We start from the raw sequence: 21,685 nt of genomic DNA, 5'->3' as shown, positions 1-21,685 counted from the left end.
CCAAAATCCGGACAAAGCAACATTCGACCCAAAGGATCGATGTCGACACGAGTCCCGCAGCGCTCGAATAAAATTAGCATAGGCCAAGATGGCCCAGTCATAAGTCCTGATCCGGTGTAGATCGCGGACGGCAGGAAGGTAGTAAAGCAGCGCCCTACTACCCTTGTCAGGGGAGAACGTCCCTGACAGCAAGATAAGTGCAAAGATGCGCACCCGCTGCTCTCGGGAAGTCGCACCATCGTCGAAAGCCGCTGCTAGAGTCGAGCGGCGAATCCCCCTAGCACTGAACTGAGTCGACTCTACCTCAGCTCGAGCCCGAATAGCAATCAGACCCAACAGCTCCTCGGCCTCAGGAGAAAAGACATCGATCCCGCTGTCGAACGGCAGTGGCATGGAGCTAAACTCCATTCCTGTGATGAGACTGAAGTCCGTAGGAGTGACCATCATCTCATCCCAGGGAAAGTGGAAAGTGTTGGTGGTGTCCCAAAAGAACTCCACCAGAGCACGAACTACATGATGACCCCCGCTAGAGGCAACCATTGCCTCGGAGGTCTAGAATAGCGCAGTAAGCCCGCAAGACTCCCATAGAAGTCTCGTCTGATCGTCTCTGGCGATGTACATCTTGTACAGATCGCCCAAGCCGTCACAACCGGAACCATGACAATGCGTCCTCCTAATAGTAATGCCCCGTCTCACCCTCTCAGAAATGTGGTTGACGGGGGAAAAGTACAAGGTCCGCTCATCCCACTCAGGGAGTCGACCAAGCGAAGTGGACGGTTCGACATTGTCCTCTACGGGCTCATGCTCCCGTCGAACGTCTCGGCATCGTGAACCAGAACCTCGTTGTCTAGCCATGCTACATTGTGCATAATTCTCATAAATTAAGGTTCTATAGTATCTAAGGTTCGCCTAGCCGCATGATACTATGTTCGCAAAAAAACAGATTACATAGTACTAAAACAGAGCACAAACTCAAATTGAGCATAACGGCATTTTTCAAGCAATCAAACAATTTCTTGCAATACTATAGTAATTATTGTGACAAATTGGACAAGAATTGCTAGCAAAAACATCAAGAACAAGCCACATTGTGTTCCCGACCTTAAGAGGTTCAACAATGGCAATTTGTTCATTTCTTCACTAAATTGAGTCAAACAAGTCTCAAATTACTCCCAAGGCAATATATAAAAATGATCAAGCAATTTCATGGCATAAAATTTGACAAACGAAGAGAATTAAGCATTCTAAGTTTCGAATTTTCAAGAAATTCGAGAATAAACACATGAAAAATTCATTAAAACCGATGTGAGTTTGAAGAAAACTTACATAGATCGGGAAAATGGATGGAATAAGCTTTGATTTGCAACAAATTTGAGCGAATTTGGTTGAGAAAAGAGCAAGAACGGATCAAATGAAGTTCTGAGAATTTTCGAGCAAGAAACGCGAAGAGCAGCAGCGAAAATGAAGAAGAGAAGGGTATTTAAGGAAAACCCGACTCTAGCGCCAAGCGTTAGACCTTGGCGTCAGTCGATAGGCTTTAGCGTCTGGCGCTACAGCCAGTTAAATGGCGCTGATGTCATTTCAGCGGCGCCAGAATGTTCAGCCACTCAGTACGGTTGTTCTAACCTTATGCAATATATTTTGGGTTCCTTGGTACGCCAGTTAGCCCCTCTAAGCAATTTGACACGATTTTTAGTAATCGGCTTGATTACATAAAGTGATCGACCTAATGAAAGATCGTCTCACTTGGCTTAAAGCGCCTAAGAATTGGCTCATCGCAAAAAGCACCGACATACTGGTTCATTCGGAAAGGCACCGTGTAGACACCTAAAAATGTCTCCCCAAATCCAAACCCGATGATGAACAACCTTTCACCGCCATTATTGTTCGGGTTGAGTATTTAATCTTGAAGTTCTTAAATCCATATTCAATCCCAATACATTTCATAAACCAACCCAACTCCTAGCCCATTTCCCCAAACCATAACTTATTTTTCTCTTATCGTGCCTTTAGACCCAAAATAATTCATTTCGTGTCCTTTAAAATCATTCATTTCGTGTCCTTTTTATAAAACGTTTGATCCATTTTATTTTGGTCCATAATCTGGGTCCAATGATTTAATATTTGGATGGGGCATTAAAATATCTTTCCAACGATATATTATAAGCCCAAATCCGAGTTATAACGAATACGTTATGGCCAAAATATTAAACTGAGCCCAAACCGAACCTACGCCCACCTTACCTACGACCCAATGATCATGTGGAGGGTCCAAGTTATTTAATCCCATTCCTAAACCAATTAGGATTAATTAGAAACTTATTTAAGTTTCTAAAAGATCTTAATTATCCTTTTTGAAAAGATAAGATTAAAGAGTTTGAAATTGAATAAAACTCCTTTTTTGAAAATCCTATTTCTATCTGAATTGAAAGACATTCAAAGATAGACAGATATAAATTTCTTGCCTCATACTTTTTATCCAAATTTTATATGGTTGGATATTCCTTGAAATTATCTTTCCAATGATATATTATAATATCAATTCCGAGCTATAACGAAAAAGATATGAATTAAATAAAAAAAACTCTATCCAAAACTGACATCGTCTCACTATTTCGGCCATATCTTTTATTATATAAAATATTTTAATTTTATTCCAATTGGGTTAGAAAGTAGACTTCAAGAGCTTTCCAAATATATCTTATTCATCTTATTCCGATTTCTGGATCAAAAGATATGATAAAAACAAAAACCGCAAAAATTGTTGTCTATCGCAAGAGTTTTAATCCGATTCGAACTCGATCTTGTTTTGATTCTTCGACCCCTCTTTTTTCTCTATAAATAGATCTCATATCTTCCTTTTTTCAAGGATCAACAAGTTTGATCATCAAATAATTCTTTTCTCCCTCTTTATCCTAAACACTAGCCTCCCTATTCTATCATTTCTTCCTTAAGCACTCCAAGGAGTCCATACAATACCCAAAGTTCTATACTTAAACCAAGGCGTGAAAGGTATAATTGACTGAGGGTTTGGACCAAATCAAATATATATTTATTTAACTTAATTTCCAATTGATTTATATTTTTATTAAAGTTACTAACAATTTATTCATGATGTAGCAATTAAAAGGAACGCGCGGAATGTGAGTAATTAATTAATTTAATTACTTATTATTTTTATATTGCTGGTATCATGATTAGGTTTATTTATTATTCGATTTGACTAATGATATTATTGTTAAATTGCTTCCAATATTAATTTATATTCTATTATTTTTATGATCACCATATTGCATGTTAAAGGGAATATGTAATTGAAAATCACGACTAATAAGATAATTTGGACAACCAGTTTAGGTTCCTTTTAATCTTGTTGCTTAATTCAAGTGATCACAAACATTTTAGAATTATATGTTGCATTAATATTAAATCAATTTAGCCTAATAATAGTTTGGAGCAAATTGAATATTTGTTTGCATGCCTTTGAGATCGCAGGAATCATTTTTCACTATAAGAATCGAGTAGCGGCCAATACGGGCGAATGTGACTCCATGACTCACTTCGTACCATCATCCCCGATCCTCCTTTCGTGGTTCCAAACCATATGGAGTTAGTAATCTCATGGATTATGAATGGGGTGTAACCTTCACGGGTCAATTGTTGTTGCCTTTCGTTGTCCCTTAATCGTGGTTGCCTTTTATGATCCGTGAACGGTTTACAAGTTCCTAAAAAACTTGTTGGCGGCTCCCTACTTTCCTTGTCCTTAATCGTATATGTCAATTCCCACTTCCTATTAGTGTCAAGCATATTCAAAACATGCTTTTACGTAGGCGCACTTCGAACGACGCCTACACACCGACATATTGGTTCATCCATTCAGCAAAAGGCACCGACATACAGGTTCAAAAGCAGCAAAAGCGCCGACGTACAGGCATAGCGGAAGCAAAGTTCAAGCAAGAGCTTTTAAAGATCGACAAGCGGAGGTCTTCGGTAATTTCCTTTGGAAAATTATCGCAACAAATGAGGATAGCTTCAAGCGAGGATATCTTCGGTGGCGTGTTCGATCGTGTTGTCACAAACAACTGAAGGTGATTTCAAGCGAAGTTGTCTTCGATCGTGTTCCCTAAGATGTGGAAGATGGTCATAAAGCGGAAGAGGGTCGTTTCAAGTGAAGCAATCTTCGATAGTGTTCCCTGGTTTGTGGAATATTATCAAAGCGGAAATTGGAGGCAGTTATAAGTGTAGCAGTTTTCAAGCGGGATGGCATCCTCTAGCTTGCAGAAGGTTGTCAAAACAGTAGTACAACAACAAATCAGTTACTTTCAGAGACGTGCAAGATACGCGTTTCTTAACTCTTTTATCTGTTTAACTAACGCTAGTTTGCAGGTATCAGCGTTGAAAGAGTGATTTAGGATCGCAGAACGTTCTGAATCATTCTCCGTCCCTATCGATACTTTGACTTTTGTTTTTGAAACTTGTGTTTCTCCAAACTCAGTCAAAGTGGGGGCTTCTGTAGACACCCATTTGTGTCTCCCCAAAACCAAACCCAGTGATGAGTACCTTTCGCGTTGAATCATAATCGAATGAAGTGAAAGTATGGAAAGTTTAGTGTTACGGATAGTTTTGATTTCTTTTCTCTTCTCTCTGTTTTTGAAAACCTATTTTAAGGAAAATAGCCAATCCAGTTTGGTTGGTCCATGACATGGGTCCAATAGTAGTGTAGTTGGATACACTACAAGAAAAATGGGTTTGGGCGACGAGTCATATTACCATGGGCGACTAAATTTCTTTTCGAAGCCCAATATTGATGAAATGGGCTTCTAGTTCAGTTTCGTTGTCCAAATCTATGTTTTGGGCGACGGCATATACACTCGTAGCCTAAAATAGGTTTTGTGCAACGAGTTGAATTATATGGGCTACTAATTAGTTTTTCCTTGCCCCAGACCTGATAAGGCGACGAAATATTAAAATTTTATCGTTGCCCAAAATCTAAAAAAAAGGCGGAAATTTTGTTTTTATTTTGCAAAATTCCCACGTTTAGATTAGTACTAGTAGGGTTATCTCGCGGTTTCTTTTTAGAAAGAGAACTCTAATTCAGTTTTCTACTCCCACCCCACCTCATATTCCTTCTTCCCCTCAAATACTCAATTATTAAAATCAATTTTTTTAATCTATTAAACCCTCTCACGAATCTTACCCCTTACATCTGCCATCAAAGACCCCCGTACTTTTGCGATTACAGTGATCACTCCGACTGGGTTCTTTCCGGCAGCCTCAAGCGTCTTATACTAGTAGTAGCGACGGCAGCGTCACCTTCTTTTTCCTAGGTAATTCGACCCTTTTATCTTTTATTTTATTTTTTAATTTTTTTTGTTAAATTTGGTCTTACTGCTTCACAAATTCAATTGATGGTAGTTTGGAACATATTATTTTGTTTGAATTGAATTGATTGATCCCAATTCAATTGTTGGTTGATAATTTAATTGGAGTTTGATTTTATGTTAATCGATACTTACTAATTTGGGGCATTTGATTTGTATTAAATCAATTACTGGTTGGTATTTTGGAGCAATTAAAGGTAGTATATGATTTTATTTGTTGGTAATTTAGAGTGTTTGACCTGTTTTAATTGGGAAATTGAGAATCAGAGTGCCGTAGAACCATTTAATTATATGGTCTCACTGTTAATGTACGAAGTATATGTTTTTCAGAAAGAATTTTTCAATATATCTTTGCATGCATGTATGATATCTTGCAATATATATAATATGATATAGAAGGCTATTTTTTCATGTCAGTCATTGTGCCAACAAAAAATACAATACAGAGTAGCAGTTGTATATTGTTGTTGTCAGGGATAATCATAAATTAGAGCTTAGATATAAGGATATGCATAACCTTTATTTAAAATAAGTAACTTTTTGTTAACTTAGGTTTGATCTAGATTCTTAACTGATGACAAGTAACTTTTTGTTTTGTTTGATAAAAGAGATTAATTAAATAATGTTAGCTACAACATCCCACGAGATTAGTACCAAGGAATCTACATCTTATTAATGACAATTTAGTTTTAAAATATTGAAGCATAGCAATTAAGTGGTAAAAATTTCTTTCTAGTACCAATTCCATCCTTCTTTTTATCTTATACAATATATCTATATTGTTATTTAATTAGTTTACCCATCTAAATTTATTCCTTAAATTAGAAAATCTTGAATTGAAATCACGTTAATCTGCTTACTTTCTTTTAAACTAATTCTACATGTATAGGATACCATGTAACTGTAGTTTATACAGAAATAACATAATTTTGTTATATGTAAAATAGTTCATTCTCCTCCGTACTTTTTTCATTTTCCCGCTTTCAATTCTTTTTTAATTTAATACATCATATATAAATTCATATTTACACATAAATCTGCTAAATAAATCATTATAATTTTCTTATTTGTAACCTTTTCTTTTATATTTTAAGAATGAATATGGATCGAAGTTGGATGAATCATAATGGTGTAAAGGATAGACAAAAACCGGAGTACATAGCTGGTGTTAATGAATTTCTACAATATGCTTTTAGGGGGAAAAGTAGCGAAATAATGCAGAAATGTCCTTGTCTTAACTGTCGGTTGGTTTTGTCTCAAAATCGTAAAAATATGCAATGTCACTTACTAGTATATGGCATCGATCATACTTACAACCCATGGGTGAGTCACGGAGAGAGTGTAGAGCAAATTGATAATAATGAAGAACAATATATAGGGGAGGTTTCAGATAATGAGAATGATGAAATGCCTTTTGATGACATGGCCCCGTTTGTTTTTGATGCAACAAATGCGTGGAATTCTGTAAACTCTACATCTATTAATGAAAATGAGAGAACTACAAATTTAGAATCAAATAATGGCACTAGTGAAACACCTATGTTGCTCCAAAAATTAATGGAGGATATGGAGGCTGATTTGTATCCGGGGTGTAAAACATATAAGAGATTGGAGTTTATTATATCATTGTTGCACATTAAAGTTAGTAACAACTGGAGTGACAAGTCTTTTTCAATGTTATTGAATGCGTTACATAGGGCATTTAATTATGATAATAATTTGCCTTCAAGCTCCTATGAAGCAAAAAAATATACAAAAGCGCTAGGCTTAGACTATGTTAAGATTGATGCATGTGTCAACCATTGTGTTTTATTTCGAAAAGAGTATGCAAATGAAGTTAATTGTCCTAAGTGCTCAGCACCTAGATGGAAGCAGGATGTATGTGAAAATGATGAGAATTCAGATGAGGTTGAGGGTGTCAAGAGAAAAACACGAGTACCTCAATTAGTATTACGTCATTTTCCACTTATTCCAAGGCTCCAAAGGATGTTCATGTGCTCCAAGCTAGCAATTCATATGAAGTGGCATAAGAAAGAACATCCGGGTGATGATGACGACGGCATTATGAGACACCCTAGAGATTCGAAATCGTGGAAGTCTTTAGATGAGCTATATCCTGAATTTTCTGTTGATGCACGTAATGTACGCTTGGCTTTAGCTAGTGATGGGTTTAATCCAGGGGCAAACATGAGTAGTAGATATAGCATATGGCCTGTGATGTTAGTACCTTATAATTTACCTCCGTGGATGTGCATGAAAAGTGACAACATGATCTTGTCATTATTAATTCCCGGTCCTAAATCTCCTGGTAATGACATAGATGTATTTCTACAACCTCTAATAGATGAGTTGAAGGAATTATGGGAGAGTGGGGTACAAACTTTTGATGCACACACTAAGGAGACATTTAATATGCGAGCTGTGTTAATGTGGACAATTAGTGATTTTCCGGCATATGCTAATCTGTCTGGCTGGAGCACTAAAGGGGCCATGGCTTGCCCTAATTGCCACAAAGACACGAATTCTGAATGGTTGAAAAATGGCCACAAATGGTGTTATATGTGTCATCGTGTGTTTTTAGAACCAGATCATAAATGGAGACTTAATAAGAGGCTTTTTGGTAAAAAATTTGAAAGGCGTCCACCACCTAATCCATTATCGGGGAACGATGCTTTGGAGCAGCTACATGGATACCCTAATGTGGAGTTTGGGAAAGATGATAAAGGAAAACGTAAAAGAGGCGAAAGATATATTGTTCACCAGTGGAAAAAAATAAGTGTTTTTTTCCAATTGCCATATTGGAGACATCTGCTAGTTCGTCATAACTTGGATGTAATGCATGTGGAAAAAAATGTATGTGAAAATATATTAGGCACATTGCTTGACTTACCTGGAAAGAACAAAGACTCCTTAAATGCTCGGTTGGATTTAGAAGCCATGAAAATGCATGATGACCTTCAACCAAAGAGTGTAGGGGACAAATATGAAATTCCACGAGCCCCTTTCAACCTGACCTTAAATGAAAGGAGGAAAATAGTCACATTTTTATCAAAATTGGCATTCCCGGATGGTTATTCATCTAATATTTCTCGATGTGCTTCTTTACATGATGGAAAAATCATAGGAATGAAAACTCATGATTTTCACGTTTTCATGCAAGATTTGCTTACCCCGGCCTTTCAAGGTGTCTTAGATGAAAAGGTTTTAGAACCTTTAAGAGAGCTTAGTTTGTTTTTCAAGCATCTATGTGCCAAGACCTTAAAAGTAGTCGACTTAGAACGAATGGAAGCAAACATAGCAATCACATTATGCAAGTTGGAACGTATCTTTGTTCCAGCTTTCTTTGATGTCATGATTCATCTTCCCATACATTTAGCTACAGAAGCAAAATTGGCTGGGCCTGTGCATTATCGTTGGATGTATAGATTTGAAAGGTAAAGTATACTTTTTTTTTTCCTCAATATGTAAATGTAAAAGTGATTGTTATTAAACTAATTATAATCTTCATTTTTAGAGCAATGCGGACATTTAAGTCATTTGTCAGAAACAAAGCTCACCCAGAAGGATCAATTGCTGAAGGGTATGTTCAGAAAGAATTCTTGGCATTTTGTGCTAGATATCTTTCTAAGATTGAGACACAATTCAATCGTTTGGATCGAAATGAGGACATAAACTATCCACGACTTCATAGTCTTTCAGTGTTTTATACCACTGGCAAGCCACTAGGAAAGCCAAATTTAAAGCAATTGAGTATTGAAGACCAGAGAAAAGCTCAATTATATGTTTTGCAGAACTGTGATGAAGCACAACCTTTCTTTGAGTAAGTTTGTGAAATTATAATGTATAATTAAGCAAACAAAATGTTTCTAAACAACTTTTGTTTTTTTTTATAGTGAATATGAGAACAGTGTAGGTCATCGAGACGTTGAATTCTGCCAGTGGTTTGAGAATAGAGTAAGATAGTGTGTTATTCATATATTTATGATGTATAATACATCAAATTTTAGCATGCACATTTATTTTTTCTTTCTTATTTACATTGAAAAATAGATTACACAACTTTGGGATGACAAGGATGATAGAGTTACAGAAGAATTGTTGTGCCTAGCACGAGGACCAATGAAGAGTATTGTGACTTTTGATGGATATGTCATTAATGGGTTTAGATTTCACACTAAAAAGCGGCAAAGACATCGTAAAACTCAAAATAGTGGCGTTATTGTGAAAGGGGATGCAGAGAGTGGAGGGAAGGACTTTTACGGGAATTTGGAAGAGGTTATTGTGCTAGAGTATGATGCCTTAGAAAACAGAACAAGTCCTAAAGTGGTATTGTTCAAGTGTAAGTGGTTTGATGTATTTAGTGAAGGAAGGGGGATTAAAAAGGACAAATTTGGGTCTATACTTGTCAATGTTTCTCGTACATTGCAAACAAATGAGCCTTTTGCATTAGCTTCTCAGATTGAACAAGTTTTCTATGTCTCTTCTCATGATGAAAGACATTGGAAATTTGTAATTAAAGCTAATCCTCGTAACTTTTTTGATTTCCCAAATGATGAAGACACTGAACAAGATGAATCTCTATGGAATATTGTTGAAGAAGGAGCAACTAACCTTGAAGAGTTCGCTGCATTGAGTGATGAGGAAATCAATATGGTTAGAGATGATTTTGAACCAGAGTTAGTTGACGCAGAGGTCATCTTAGAAGCTACTAATAATGCTGACATGGATAATGACGATGAGAAGGATGAAGAAAGTGAAGAGGATGATGAAGATGATCTGGACACAAGCTCTAGTATACACGAGTTAGATGAGGATCTTGATGATGTAGAATATGACAGCGATAGTTCTACAGATTTTCCCTCTTAGTTCTTGGTAATTGGTGTTATCTAAACTAAAAGGAGTAAATGTGGCACTTGACCTTATGTTTGTCTATTTTAATAAATTTATTGTTTTAATATCATTGTAGGCATCAAGCAGCCGAGGAGATAGTGGCATTTTTAGGCGCTATTTTGATGTATTTATAAAATAAGGGTTATCACATATATTAGTTTCTTGATTAATTTTATTTTATATATAGATTGTTGATTATTATTGTATTCATAAAGTGTTAATGCTAATAAGCAAACTGCAGTTATTTTATCTGCAATTCTCTAATGCTTATATTAATTTACTAATATCATGGAAAAGAAATTATTACAGTGAAATGGCAATTCAGCAAGTACAACAGCATGCATCGCAGTTGCGTAAGACAAGGCAATTGTCAAATGCAGGGCAACAACTGAATGAGCAGCAGGTGGATGATGTGCAACAACAACATCAGAATACAGAGCGGCAACATCAACCGAATGTGCAGCAGCAGCAAGAACAAAGTGAACAACAGCAACAACAGATTGTGGGGCAGCAACAACAACAAAATGTGCAGTATCAACAACAAACAAATGAGGTGCAGCATCATGATGCGGAAGCATCAACTAGTGAACAAACTAGAGAGACTAGGTTGACATATCGAGAGAAACGAAGGCTTGAACAAGCTGAACATCGACTAAAATTTCCTGATCGTAAGAGGCGTGGGCCAACTAGGGGTAAGAAATATGTTACTAGAATGTGGAATCCTAATTCTGAAGAAAAGATTAAAATAAATTTCATGGATGAGCTTCGACGCGTGGTTGGTGAAAAGGCAGATGAATTCATATGTGATTGTAGCAATTGGGTGAAAGAATTTTGTCCCCTCAAGTCATTGTATGTGCTATAACTAATAAGTTTTTCTAATATATGCTGCAAAAGTTATGTTTATAACTTTAACTTTACTTCATTCTTGACAGGAATTGGGCTAAGATGGATTCAGGTTCAAAAGAGAGGTTGTATAAAAAGATTCGGGTAAGTTTTTATGTATTTGAGACAATTTAAAATGTCTGAATGTGTTTAGCATGAATGGATATTTATTATGATTTACGTTGGCAGGGAAAATATGATTTACCTGATAAAGTTGCTGGTGTTGATGTTAAAGAAGCGTTGAGCTTTCAGTGTTCTATGTTGTATAAACATTGGAGATTCAGGCTTAAAGAGCAATACTTTAGAAAAAAGTCCATTGCAGAGGCAATAAACAGCAAACCAGATAATATTGATGCTAACCAATGGACATGGCTAGTATGTGAGTATTGGAATGATGAAAAGCAAAAGGTAAAATTCCCTCTAACTCTTTTCTTTTTTTTACCTGACCATTAATTGAAGTTATATTTCGATAATCTACTATTGCCTTGTTTATTATTGCTTGTAGCGTATTAGTAAAGTTAACACGGAAAATAAGCTTAAGCAAATTGAAACTCCTGCAAATGGTGCAAGGTCTACCGCAAGAATTTTCCATGAACTGGTACGACCTCTATATTTTTGCAATGATCTACATTATAATTTGTTGTGCATGTCTGCTTTAGGAGAATCTCAGAAAATGTTTATAAACTAATTTATGCTTAAAGGCGAATAAATTATTTCATGGTAGATCAGTTCTGCTAGCTTTTGAACTGTTACTATCATGTTAGCACTGATCACATTTCATTGTATAATTTGGCATTGCTTATCATAAATGCAGATGAATGTGCAACAAACTCAAGGTAGTCAAGAACATGAAGGATCATCAGATAATCCTCTTGAAACTCAACAGGATCCTCTGTACATCACCTTATTTGAAAGAACTAAAAAGTACTCAATGTTCCCTTGGTGGATTTTTTTTATTATCTTTTTATATAAGTTTTTTTTTTAAATTTTAAAAATTATCGAATTAAGTTGTTTATTGTTGTGTCTGATTTAATATGCTAGGCATAAAGACATGGGATTTGAACCTAATGCTGAAAAAGACTATGAAGCGCTTAGAAACCTTCATGAAAAAGAAGTGGAGGAGCATGGTGAGGATACACTAAGTGTCAAAGCAGCATACATGGAGGTTTTCAAACCAAAGTCTGGATATGTCAAGGGACTTGGTCCTGGAGCTCGTCCACCAAAGAAAAGAAGAGTTGAAGGAGAAACTAATGAAGTTAGAGTGGAATTATCAGCCGAGATTCAACAATTAAAAGAGGATGCCGCAACACGTGAGGGTGTACTTGTATCTCAAATTGAAACCCTGAAGGAATCTAATGAAGAGCTTAGAACCTCAAATGAAGAGCTTATAGCATCAAATGATGAACTTAAAGCGGCCGTATCTAGAATCAACATAGAAGCTCAAAAACGTGAAAAGAATCTCAGAGATGATATGATGAAAATGTTTGAACAACTTAGGTATGACACTTTCTCATCTTCAAAATGAGATATATATTTTAGCTATTATCAAAACAATATGTTGCTGCGTGTTGTTGCTGTCATGGTTCCTTTTAGTGTCTATTAGCTATTTCTTTTCCACCAATTGCACTAAAGATTAGAATTGACGATGACAAGTCACTATTGAACATCAGAATTAAATTAGGACTTGAATTTAGAAATAAATGAATATTTGAATAGAATATCAAAATTGTATATGGATGAGGTTAGGTGACCTTAACTATTGAACTTAATAAGCTTAAGCAAACTGAATGCTTGGATGGAGTATGCAGTCAAATAGAATTGATATACAGAGATGATAACATATACTCTATTGGTCATGTAAACCTATAGTATATTGTTCTAAAACTCCCCACTATTGCTTCTTCGTATTCACCCAGGAAGCTTATAGGATCAGTCCATCAGAAGCAACTACCACCAGTCCTTTACCACCTGAGAATATGAAAATATACTTGAGGCATTAAATCATCCTTTTGCTTTATATAAAGTGTGACTATGATTAGCTTGGTGTAAGGCTTCAGAATTAGGGGTTTGAATTGCTAGCATTTTATTTTATACTGTTGTCATATTGTTGTGACTACTGACTAGTGTGTGGTGACTTATTTCCACCCCATTTTCTTAAGTTTAAAGATCCAAGTGATTTGTTATTGCGTAGTAGTTCATGACTAATAACTTAATAAGACTCCTGTAAAAAAAAAAAAACAAAAAAAAAACAAAAAAGAACCAAAAAAAAAAACAAAAAAACCGTAATATGACAAGATAAGGTAATTGAAATTCTGTCGAGAACACTACCTGATAGTATGCTATTATTCTAAAACTCCCCACTATGGCTTATATATATACTCTTTTCTCTTCTAACACATTTTTTTTATTTCACTCTATAAATTGTTCATAGTACAGAAATTGAAATGGTTCATAGTACATAAACTGAAATTGTTTCTGATGGGTTTTTCGTTTTATGAATGTAGTTAGTTTTGTCAAATTGTTAGTTGTTTTCAAACAAAAATTTGCAGTAGTATGAGGGAAAATGACCAGTATATATTTTTGGATGCATCAGTTTTAATACTTTTGTGTAATAAAGTCTATATGAAGTTTGTATTTATGAAAATTTAGGATGCTCTCAATAATTATTTTGATGTTACTAACTTATGTTTCACTTACATAGGAATAACATGGGCTAGCAATGAAAGATGGATGAACGCAACTATTGAAGGTGAAATATATGAGCAGCATTGAGAAGGGGTCGATTGAATTAAGTCTGTAAATAGTGTTATGTTTCTGTTATTTAATTTTTAAAGGATCATGTACCTTGTTGAAAGTTGACAAAGAGGGATTATCTTATAATTTGCACATTTCTTAGTATGTTATTTATAAAATAAACTATTTCATTTAGTTATTATTCAGATAAATTTGAATTTTAATAGGTTATACTAGTATAATAAAAAATATATATAAAAAAAACCCATAAACAAAGCATTGTATGATGCCGACAAATATGGGCAACGAGTAACTTCGTTGCACAAAGTACTATGGGCAACAAGATAGCACGTATGGGCACAAAGATGGGCGTCGAATAGGTTCGTTGCCCAAACTATTATGGGCAACGAAAAACACTTTGTCGCCCAAAGAATCAAAGATAAGGCAACGAACTTGTTCGTCGCCCAAAATATTATGGGCGACGAAATAGGCAGCACATAGGCAACCAGCTAGTTCGTCGCACAAAAAACCATTGTGCAACGAAATAAAAAGTCGTCGCACAATATGTAATGGGCTTCGACCTTTGGGCGTCGAACCCATGTCTAGGCCCAATTTGTCGCCCAAGACTTTGGGCGACGAATTAGTTGTTTTGGGCTTCGAGTTTAGTCGTTGCCCAAAGTCGAATTTCTTGTAGTGATAGGGCTTGAAAAGAGCTTTCCAACGATATATTATAAGCCCAATTCTGATGAATATTGAGGAAGTTGTGGCCAAATTACCAAACTAGGCCTGGTTTGAGCCTTATATGCAGCCCTATGATCTAAAGGAGGGCCTAATATAGATTTATCATTACTAATGCAATTAGAAATGGTTTTAGTCTTCTAGATTCTTCTAGAAGGTTCTTTTCATTCCTAATTTAATTAGCATTGATAAATTGACTTTTGTTGACTTTTTAGAGTTTTAATCAGAATAATACGATTTTATCCTCCTATACGACAATTTCTATCTGATTTTAAGAAAACGCGTCCAAAACTTAGTCAGCGCCAAACGCCAGCAGTAGCGCCTGACGCTACGCTTGGCGCCTGGCGCTAGCGTCAGCGTTTGGCGCTAACCTGGTTTTGCGCGTCAGAACTCTGTTTTGGTTTTTTTTATCTTTTTGGCTGATTTTCTCTATAAATAGCTTCCTAAAAACCCCATTTTGATTCACCAACTCTCATCAAGATTTTCTTGATTATTCTCTCTCTCTCTTTTCTAAACTAGCCTTCTCTCAAATACAAAATTCCGCATTCACAAGACTTAGAAACACCTAGCCATATTCGAAGTTGCCTTCGCCCAAGACGTGAAAGGTTTAATTTCTAAGGGTTTGGTCCCAAATCTCTCTTTTAATTATTTAATTTAATTGTTTTGTTTATTATTTTCCTTGAAGTTACTAACGTGTGTATTTTGTTATTAGAAAGAGGTACGAAGCATCCAAGCAAGTGCTTTAATGGTTTTTATTGATGTTATTATGTAGAAATCATGTTTAGGTTGTTATTATGATATTCCTAGTATCATGTCTAGGGTAATTTTAATATCAAGTGTTTCGGGGGTTTTTGTCCTTTGGGAGAGTTACAACACTTAGACTAGGTTCAGCAAAGGTCGCCTGTACCTGCAAAGCAAACGGACCGCCGGATGGTCGGTGGTCCGCCTCCGAAGATTAAGTTAGTAAGCGTTCAGTAATAAAACATGCGGAAGTAAAGTTATCTGCTCGGATTCCAAGCTCAGGGTTAGTGCTGTCTGTTCTGTGAAAATGACAGCTCTGTAGTAAGTGACGTATTGTCTCGTATTGCGTGTATATTCTGTCTTGTCATAAATGTGAGAATGTCCCTATTTATAGGGTCTTTTTGGAAGGTGTGCCCTCCCTAGGATCTGGTGACCTAGGGATTAGGTCACGCCGCAAAACGGCGCCTCAAGGTTTGGGCCCTTGAAGGCCGCCATTCCAGAGGCAATGCCTGAGTGACACGTGTCACTGAGCCCAAAAGGCCTTTGGGCATCTTTTTGGGTGACACGCGTCGCCCTCTAATTGGTCCATGCTGGATCATCAGTCTGTTTAGGGCAGAGGAATGTCTGCCCTCCACGTGTCATCATCTTATAGGTCCAAATGGCACCTTTACTGAGGACACGTGGCGTTTTCTGATTGGGCCACCTGGCCGGGTAAAAATACCCAAATCATTTGCCCCTCACAGGGGTCACGTGCATTGCACGTGGCACCTGTGACAGGTGTCTTCATATGACTGGTTGGATTTTCAAATTGCTTTTGGGGGGAAAAATTAGGGTTTCCCCTTTCTATAAATAGGAGGGTTTGACTTCATTTTCGTTTTCACACCTTTGCGAATCTTAGAGAATCTCTGGACTTTTGACTTTCAAAGACTCTCAAAGACCTTAACTTTTGTCAAGCATCCAACACTCGGCTTCTCTGACCGACTGCTTCAGCCAACCAGGCGCCTCAAATACCTTCTTCTAAGGTAACCGCCTGCTCTTTTCTTTTATTTTTTCTTGCGTTTTTCATTTATTCAAATGGTTTCCCAAACGTACACGACACGGCCTAGGTTAGCGATCAGCCGGTCACCGGGGACGACTGAATCTAGAACTAGGAGTGACGAATGCTCGTTCGAGAACTTTCCTTTAAGTACATCTCCAAATCCGACAGTGTCTGTGCATCTGCAGGACACGATGGCTCGAACAAAGCAGACAACAAGAAGATATAGGTCGGATGGTACCTTTTACCATTCGGACAGTGAGACTCCAAATTCAGACGGCTCCATTAGGGTGCCAACTAGTGAGATTTCTAAGCACCCCCCAAACCCTTCTTCTGACCTTCCCCAAACTCCAACTTACTACTCTCCCTCTTCTTCAAGCGGCACCCCCAGTGATACTATACTGCGGGAAGCCGACAGTCAGTACCAGGCCGAGCCTTTAAAACAGACGTCGGAGGAGAGTCTAGGGGAGGACCCTGCTGGCCCTAGCCGGCAGTCCCCTAGCTCTGGGGAAAGTTCTGATGACGATTCGGCCTCGTCATCTTCTGATAGCGCCTCTGTTAAGTCAGAGGAGGCCCGAGAAAAAATAGATACTGCAAGGGAGTCCTTGTTAGTAGAAAAGGGGGAAGGCTGGGCGGAGCCGAGTACTTCCAGGCGCTTGGAGCGCGCCCCCTACTATCACCATGTTCCGCAAAGCAAGCGGACCTCCATGACATCCGGTCCTGCCAATTTCAGGCGCAAGACCGTAATGGGGCATGGCTTCTCCTTGTCCGTCCCCAACAAGGAGGATACTATAACTTGGCCCTCCCTGGCCAGTTATAAGGACAAAGCCTTCGGCTGTTACGAGGCGGTCCTTCAGGCTGGTTTACGCTTCCCTCTCCATCCGGCCGTGGAGAGGATACTGGACAGATACCAACTGGGTATCTGGCAACTTGTCCCGAACTCATGGATAAATATCATCGTGTACGTTGCCGCATGTGAAATGCTGGAGGTGGATCCCAGCTTTGAGGCATTCACCCACATGCACTATCTCAGTCGAGCGCCTGCCAAGGGCGGCGAAGGCTGGTACACCTTGTCCACCTGCAAGGGGTACATGATGACAATCGGCAAAGAGAACAAATGGAAGGACTGGAGAACAAAGTTCTACATTGTCTATTCTTCTGAAAGCCGACTGAACCAAAAATACAATCGGTGGAACAAGGATCCGCCCCTCCTGGCTGGCAAGAGCACCTTGCCCCCTCTCCCTAGGCGGGCCCATGAGGAAATTTTTTACCGGGATCTGTTCAAAGTGTCCGTTCGGACAAATGAGCATGGGGAGAAAATAGTCGTCCCCCAGAGCTACATTCCCCTTTACAAGGGGCTAGAAGATGGGGTGTACTTGGCCGCTTGGGGTCTAAGCTCTGAGATACCGAGAGGTAGTCGGCCGTCTGATTTTATGCAAACTTTTAAATTGTTTTTCAGTGTATGTTTATAAAGCCTAAATCCTTCTTTTTAGTGTAGACAAAGCAATGGAAAAGCTCTCGGCAACAAAGAAGACGGTTGTCGTCTCTGCAGCTAAGTACCGCACCAACGTCCTCAACAGGGCGAGTGACGAGCAGAAAGCAGTCGGGACTCCCAAGGTAGCTGTTTATGATACTTGGTATATTTTTTCAATAGAGGTTAAATTTTGCTCGCCTACGTTTCTGACGCCTTTCCTTTTGTTCATGTAGAGCGTTTCCACCAGGCCTTCTCCCTCCAAGCAATCCCAACCCAAAATTTAAAAAACAGGGGCGGGTGATGTGAGTGCATCCGGCAAGAACCGGAAGCACATAGCTCACAAGCCCAAGAGAGGGGACGGCTCTACTCTCGAAGCTGACAGGGAGGTCAGCAAACCGGATGCCACTCAGGCATCGAAAGGTGGCTTTAAGCAACCCAGCACTGCTGTCGGCTCAGCAGGAGAGAAGAGGCGTCATGGGAAGGAGAAGGAGGAGGAGGCTCAGCCGGACGGTATGAGCTGCATCTTTATTGAATTTCAATACTTAAGATTGTTTCTTGGAACTTTCTTGACTAACTTATAGTTTTGCAGCTCCTGTGCAAAGGCCGACCGTCGTCCAAATGGCCAAGGAGATGCTGCGGGCGCTTGATCCAGAGGACAAGGCGTCCGTAAGAGGATTCGGCACCCTTAACTTGGATGCCATCTTGGGGAACCTCTGTGAGGTAAAAAAGTTAGCTAAATTTTCCTTAATATTTAGCACATATCCGACTGGTTCTAACTATCCGGCTTTTTCTTATTTCCAGGCCATGCTGCGCGTCCAGGGGCTAAGACGGCCAATCCAGGAAAAATCTAAAGAGGTAACAGCCGCTAAAGCTCGAGCCGAGTCCGCCTTAGACCGAGCTCAATTTAAAATTGCTCAGAATGAGCTTCTAACCCTTAATATGATGTATTCCCGGGCGGACGCCAACCTGCAGGTGAAGAAGGACTTGGATTCGGCCCGCTCCAAAATCAATGACCTTAAGGCTGAAGTTAAAGGCCTTAAGGAAAAGCTTGAGCCTCTTCAAGAGGCCAAGAAAGAGGCCGAGAGGGCCAAGGAGCGGGTTAGCCGCCTGGAGGGGTGCCTGGCGAACCAGCAGAAGCAGCTGAAGGCCAAGTTCTAGTCCCGGGCTGAGGAGGAGAAGCAGGCCCTTGTCAAACAAATGATGGAAGACTATGAATCCATCATGCGGACGACATGGGAGGCGGTACAGCCGGGTGCTGATTTTGGCATCTGGAAATCTAAGTTTGATCAAGCAAACGAGGATTTCAATGCTGAACTCCTTCGTCAGGCTGAAGAGGAGGCGAATGACAGGGTAAAGTCGTATCCCCTAATCAAAAATAATTACCTAAATCACTAACTAAGGTAGATAGGGAAGTAGGGTCGATCTCCACAGGGAAACAAGTCTTTTTACTCCTAATTAAATATTATAATCTAAATTATTTAAGTAACCAATATTTATAATTAAATATGGAACTAAACTACAAAGAATAAGAGTAGGGAGAAAACAATATATAAAGGAATCTAGGGCATAGGTTCACCAATAAATAATACTTCAGGGTAAAACATAGTAATCAATCATTGACATTGCCTAAATAACATGATTAACAGGCTCTCGCAATTTATTAATCAACATAGATCTAACAGGCTCTCGCAATTTACTAGATCTAAGTTCTTATTGAAAGTAGCCTTTAACATCAAATTAACATCTGCTCGATTCATCAATTTAATATTGCTATACTTTTACAAGCCGTAATTGTAAAACATTAAAACAATTCAATAAGAAATTATCATGCAATACCAATAATCAATAACAGATCTCATCAATGCATCAATTAACCAGATTGTAAAGGGCTCTCGCTACTTATTACAATCACTCAATTAATTTATCGGTATTAAATCTCATCTCTCGAATCTTGACTTAACCATTTATAAATTAACTTGCCTATTGAAACTAGACCTAAACATTAATTCTCATCTCTCGATTCTTGAATCAATATTGTCAAACTCATGCATAAAAGATAGGCCTAATCTAGTCACAGAGCATTAAATCAATCAATAGGAAATTAATCTAGCATTGATAATCAACAACAACAATTTACCCCTTCATGTTATTTATTAGATCCCCATAAACCTTAGAAATTAAACTACTCACACATAATAAAAACTAAACTAATCAAAGTAATAAAATAAATCATGATGAAAGGAATAAAATAAATAACTAAGATTAAGGGAAGATAAATCGTTACCAAAATAAATCTGGAATTAATGAAAGAATTAAGAACAAAGGTTTAGAGAGAGATTAAGAGAGAGAAAACTAAGTAGAGAGAGAAAGCTAAGAGAGAAGGATAAGAGAAGAAGAAGAGATCCTAAAAAACGTATTACGGAGGAGTATTTATACTCCGTACAAAAATCCTAAACTAAAACAAATTAAAACGACGCTAATCGTCTCCTAAAAATACACGCGCCCGATCGGGCGAGGCACCGCCCGATCGGGCGCGCCTTTTTGACTCTAACACTAATCTTGCGCCCGGCCGGGCGCGTCACCGGGCGCCAGACAAAGCTTCTCCCGCCCGGCCGGCCGGGCGCGCCTCCGGGCGCCAGCCTTTTTGGCCGGGCGGCTCATTTGGGCCAATATTTGGACTTCGATTGGGTTCCAATTCTTCAGGCCAATCTGGGTTTCCTCTTTGGGTCTTGAATACTCGGTCCAAATGCCCCGGTATCACCTATACCGAGCCCTTAATCATCGGTTCGATGGCTCTAACCGGCCCTGGGCTATAAAATCTGGTCGTGTTTCTCCAATGCTCGTGATTGCTCCAAAATATCTCGGGAAAATACTCCAAAAGCATAAATCCCTGCAAAAGTCAACCAAATCTACGAAAACACTGGAAAACACCAATTAGTAATAAAAGTGGCTCTAAAGAGCCAAAAACACTACTAATTATGACCAAGGGACGGGGGTAAAATACTATATAAAATGGACACATCAGCGAACAAGGATGACGCTGATGGTGAAGAGGCCGACTCCTCTTCAGGCTCCTTCGGGGACGAAGACGGGGAAGAGGAGGATGATGAAAATGAAGAGCAGCCGGCAACTGATGATGCGGCTGCCAATGCTGATAATCCCTCTGCCCCTTAAAGCTTTTTAGTTATTTCTGCGGCCGAATGGCCATACATTTCATCTTCCGGCCTGCGTGTCGAGTATTTATGTATCTTTACCGACCGAGGGGTCGGGTAAGTTGACAATTCCTCTGGCTTTGCCAGCAAACAATCTTACCCAATCGTCTGGTGGCGATTGGTCTTTTTAATTTAAAATCATTCGGCCGTTTGGCTGAAGTTATTCATATGGTTATCCTTCAAATTTTTTCATTGCATGTTTTTTGGCTAAGTATTATAACCTGTATACCATGCGAATGTTCTTTCCCCTTGACGGATGTCGAGTGGTTTCGGTTGAGTGGATTGATTGACTTAGAAATTATTGATACTTAGAAGAGTATACATGGTTTCTAAGTCAATCAATCACTATGGTGATTGCCCCAAAGCACTCGACACACGGCCATCCGGAGCGAATGAATAATTGTTTTCATTCGGCCATTGGCTCAAACGAAATACAAGATTCTTGATTTAGCAAATCTGCTAAACAGAAATCCCTCGCTTGTTTTGCTCCAAGAGCTAAAAGCAGGCGCATCCGGCCTAAGGCCTCGACGAGATAAGATGCTAAGTTTTAACTTAGTTTTAATTTTACTTTAGAATAAACCGCCTGTCTCGCCCCAAG

General features: G+C 38.6%; 1 protein-coding gene across 1 annotated transcript; it reads left to right on the top strand.

Annotated features, from left to right (window-relative positions):
• The first annotated feature begins 6,482 nt into the window (after positions 1 to 6,482).
• LOC145636881 (uncharacterized) lies at positions 6,483 to 10,247 on the top strand. The gene is made up of 4 exons (XM_081688419.1): positions 6,483 to 8,815; positions 8,896 to 9,201; positions 9,275 to 9,335; positions 9,432 to 10,247. Exons 1-4 carry the CDS (start codon positions 6,483 to 6,485, stop codon positions 10,245 to 10,247), a joined length of 3,516 nt encoding a protein of 1,171 aa, XP_081544545.1.
• Positions 10,248 to 21,685: the final 11,438 nt, after the last annotated feature.

Source organism: Chenopodium album, chromosome 6 (genome assembly GCF_948465745.1).
Source record: "Chenopodium album chromosome 6, dcCheAlbu1.1, whole genome shotgun sequence".
Lineage (NCBI taxonomy): Eukaryota > Viridiplantae > Streptophyta > Magnoliopsida > Caryophyllales > Amaranthaceae > Chenopodium > Chenopodium album.
The sequence above is the reverse complement of the archived record's forward strand: the minus strand, read 5'-3'. Positions and strand labels throughout refer to the sequence as shown.

Bases quoted from the DNA above. Each gene is read 5' to 3' on its own strand.
- LOC145636881 (XM_081688419.1), top strand. From the start codon at position 6,483: ATGGATCGAAGTTGGATGAATCATAATGGTGTAAAGGATAGACAAAAA. The intron at 8,816-8,895 runs GTAAAGTATACT...CTTCATTTTTAG, and splicing joins TGGATGTATAGATTTGAAAG to AGCAATGCGGACATTTAAGT. The intron at 9,202-9,274 runs GTAAGTTTGTGA...TTTTTTTTATAG, and splicing joins GAAGCACAACCTTTCTTTGA to TGAATATGAGAACAGTGTAG.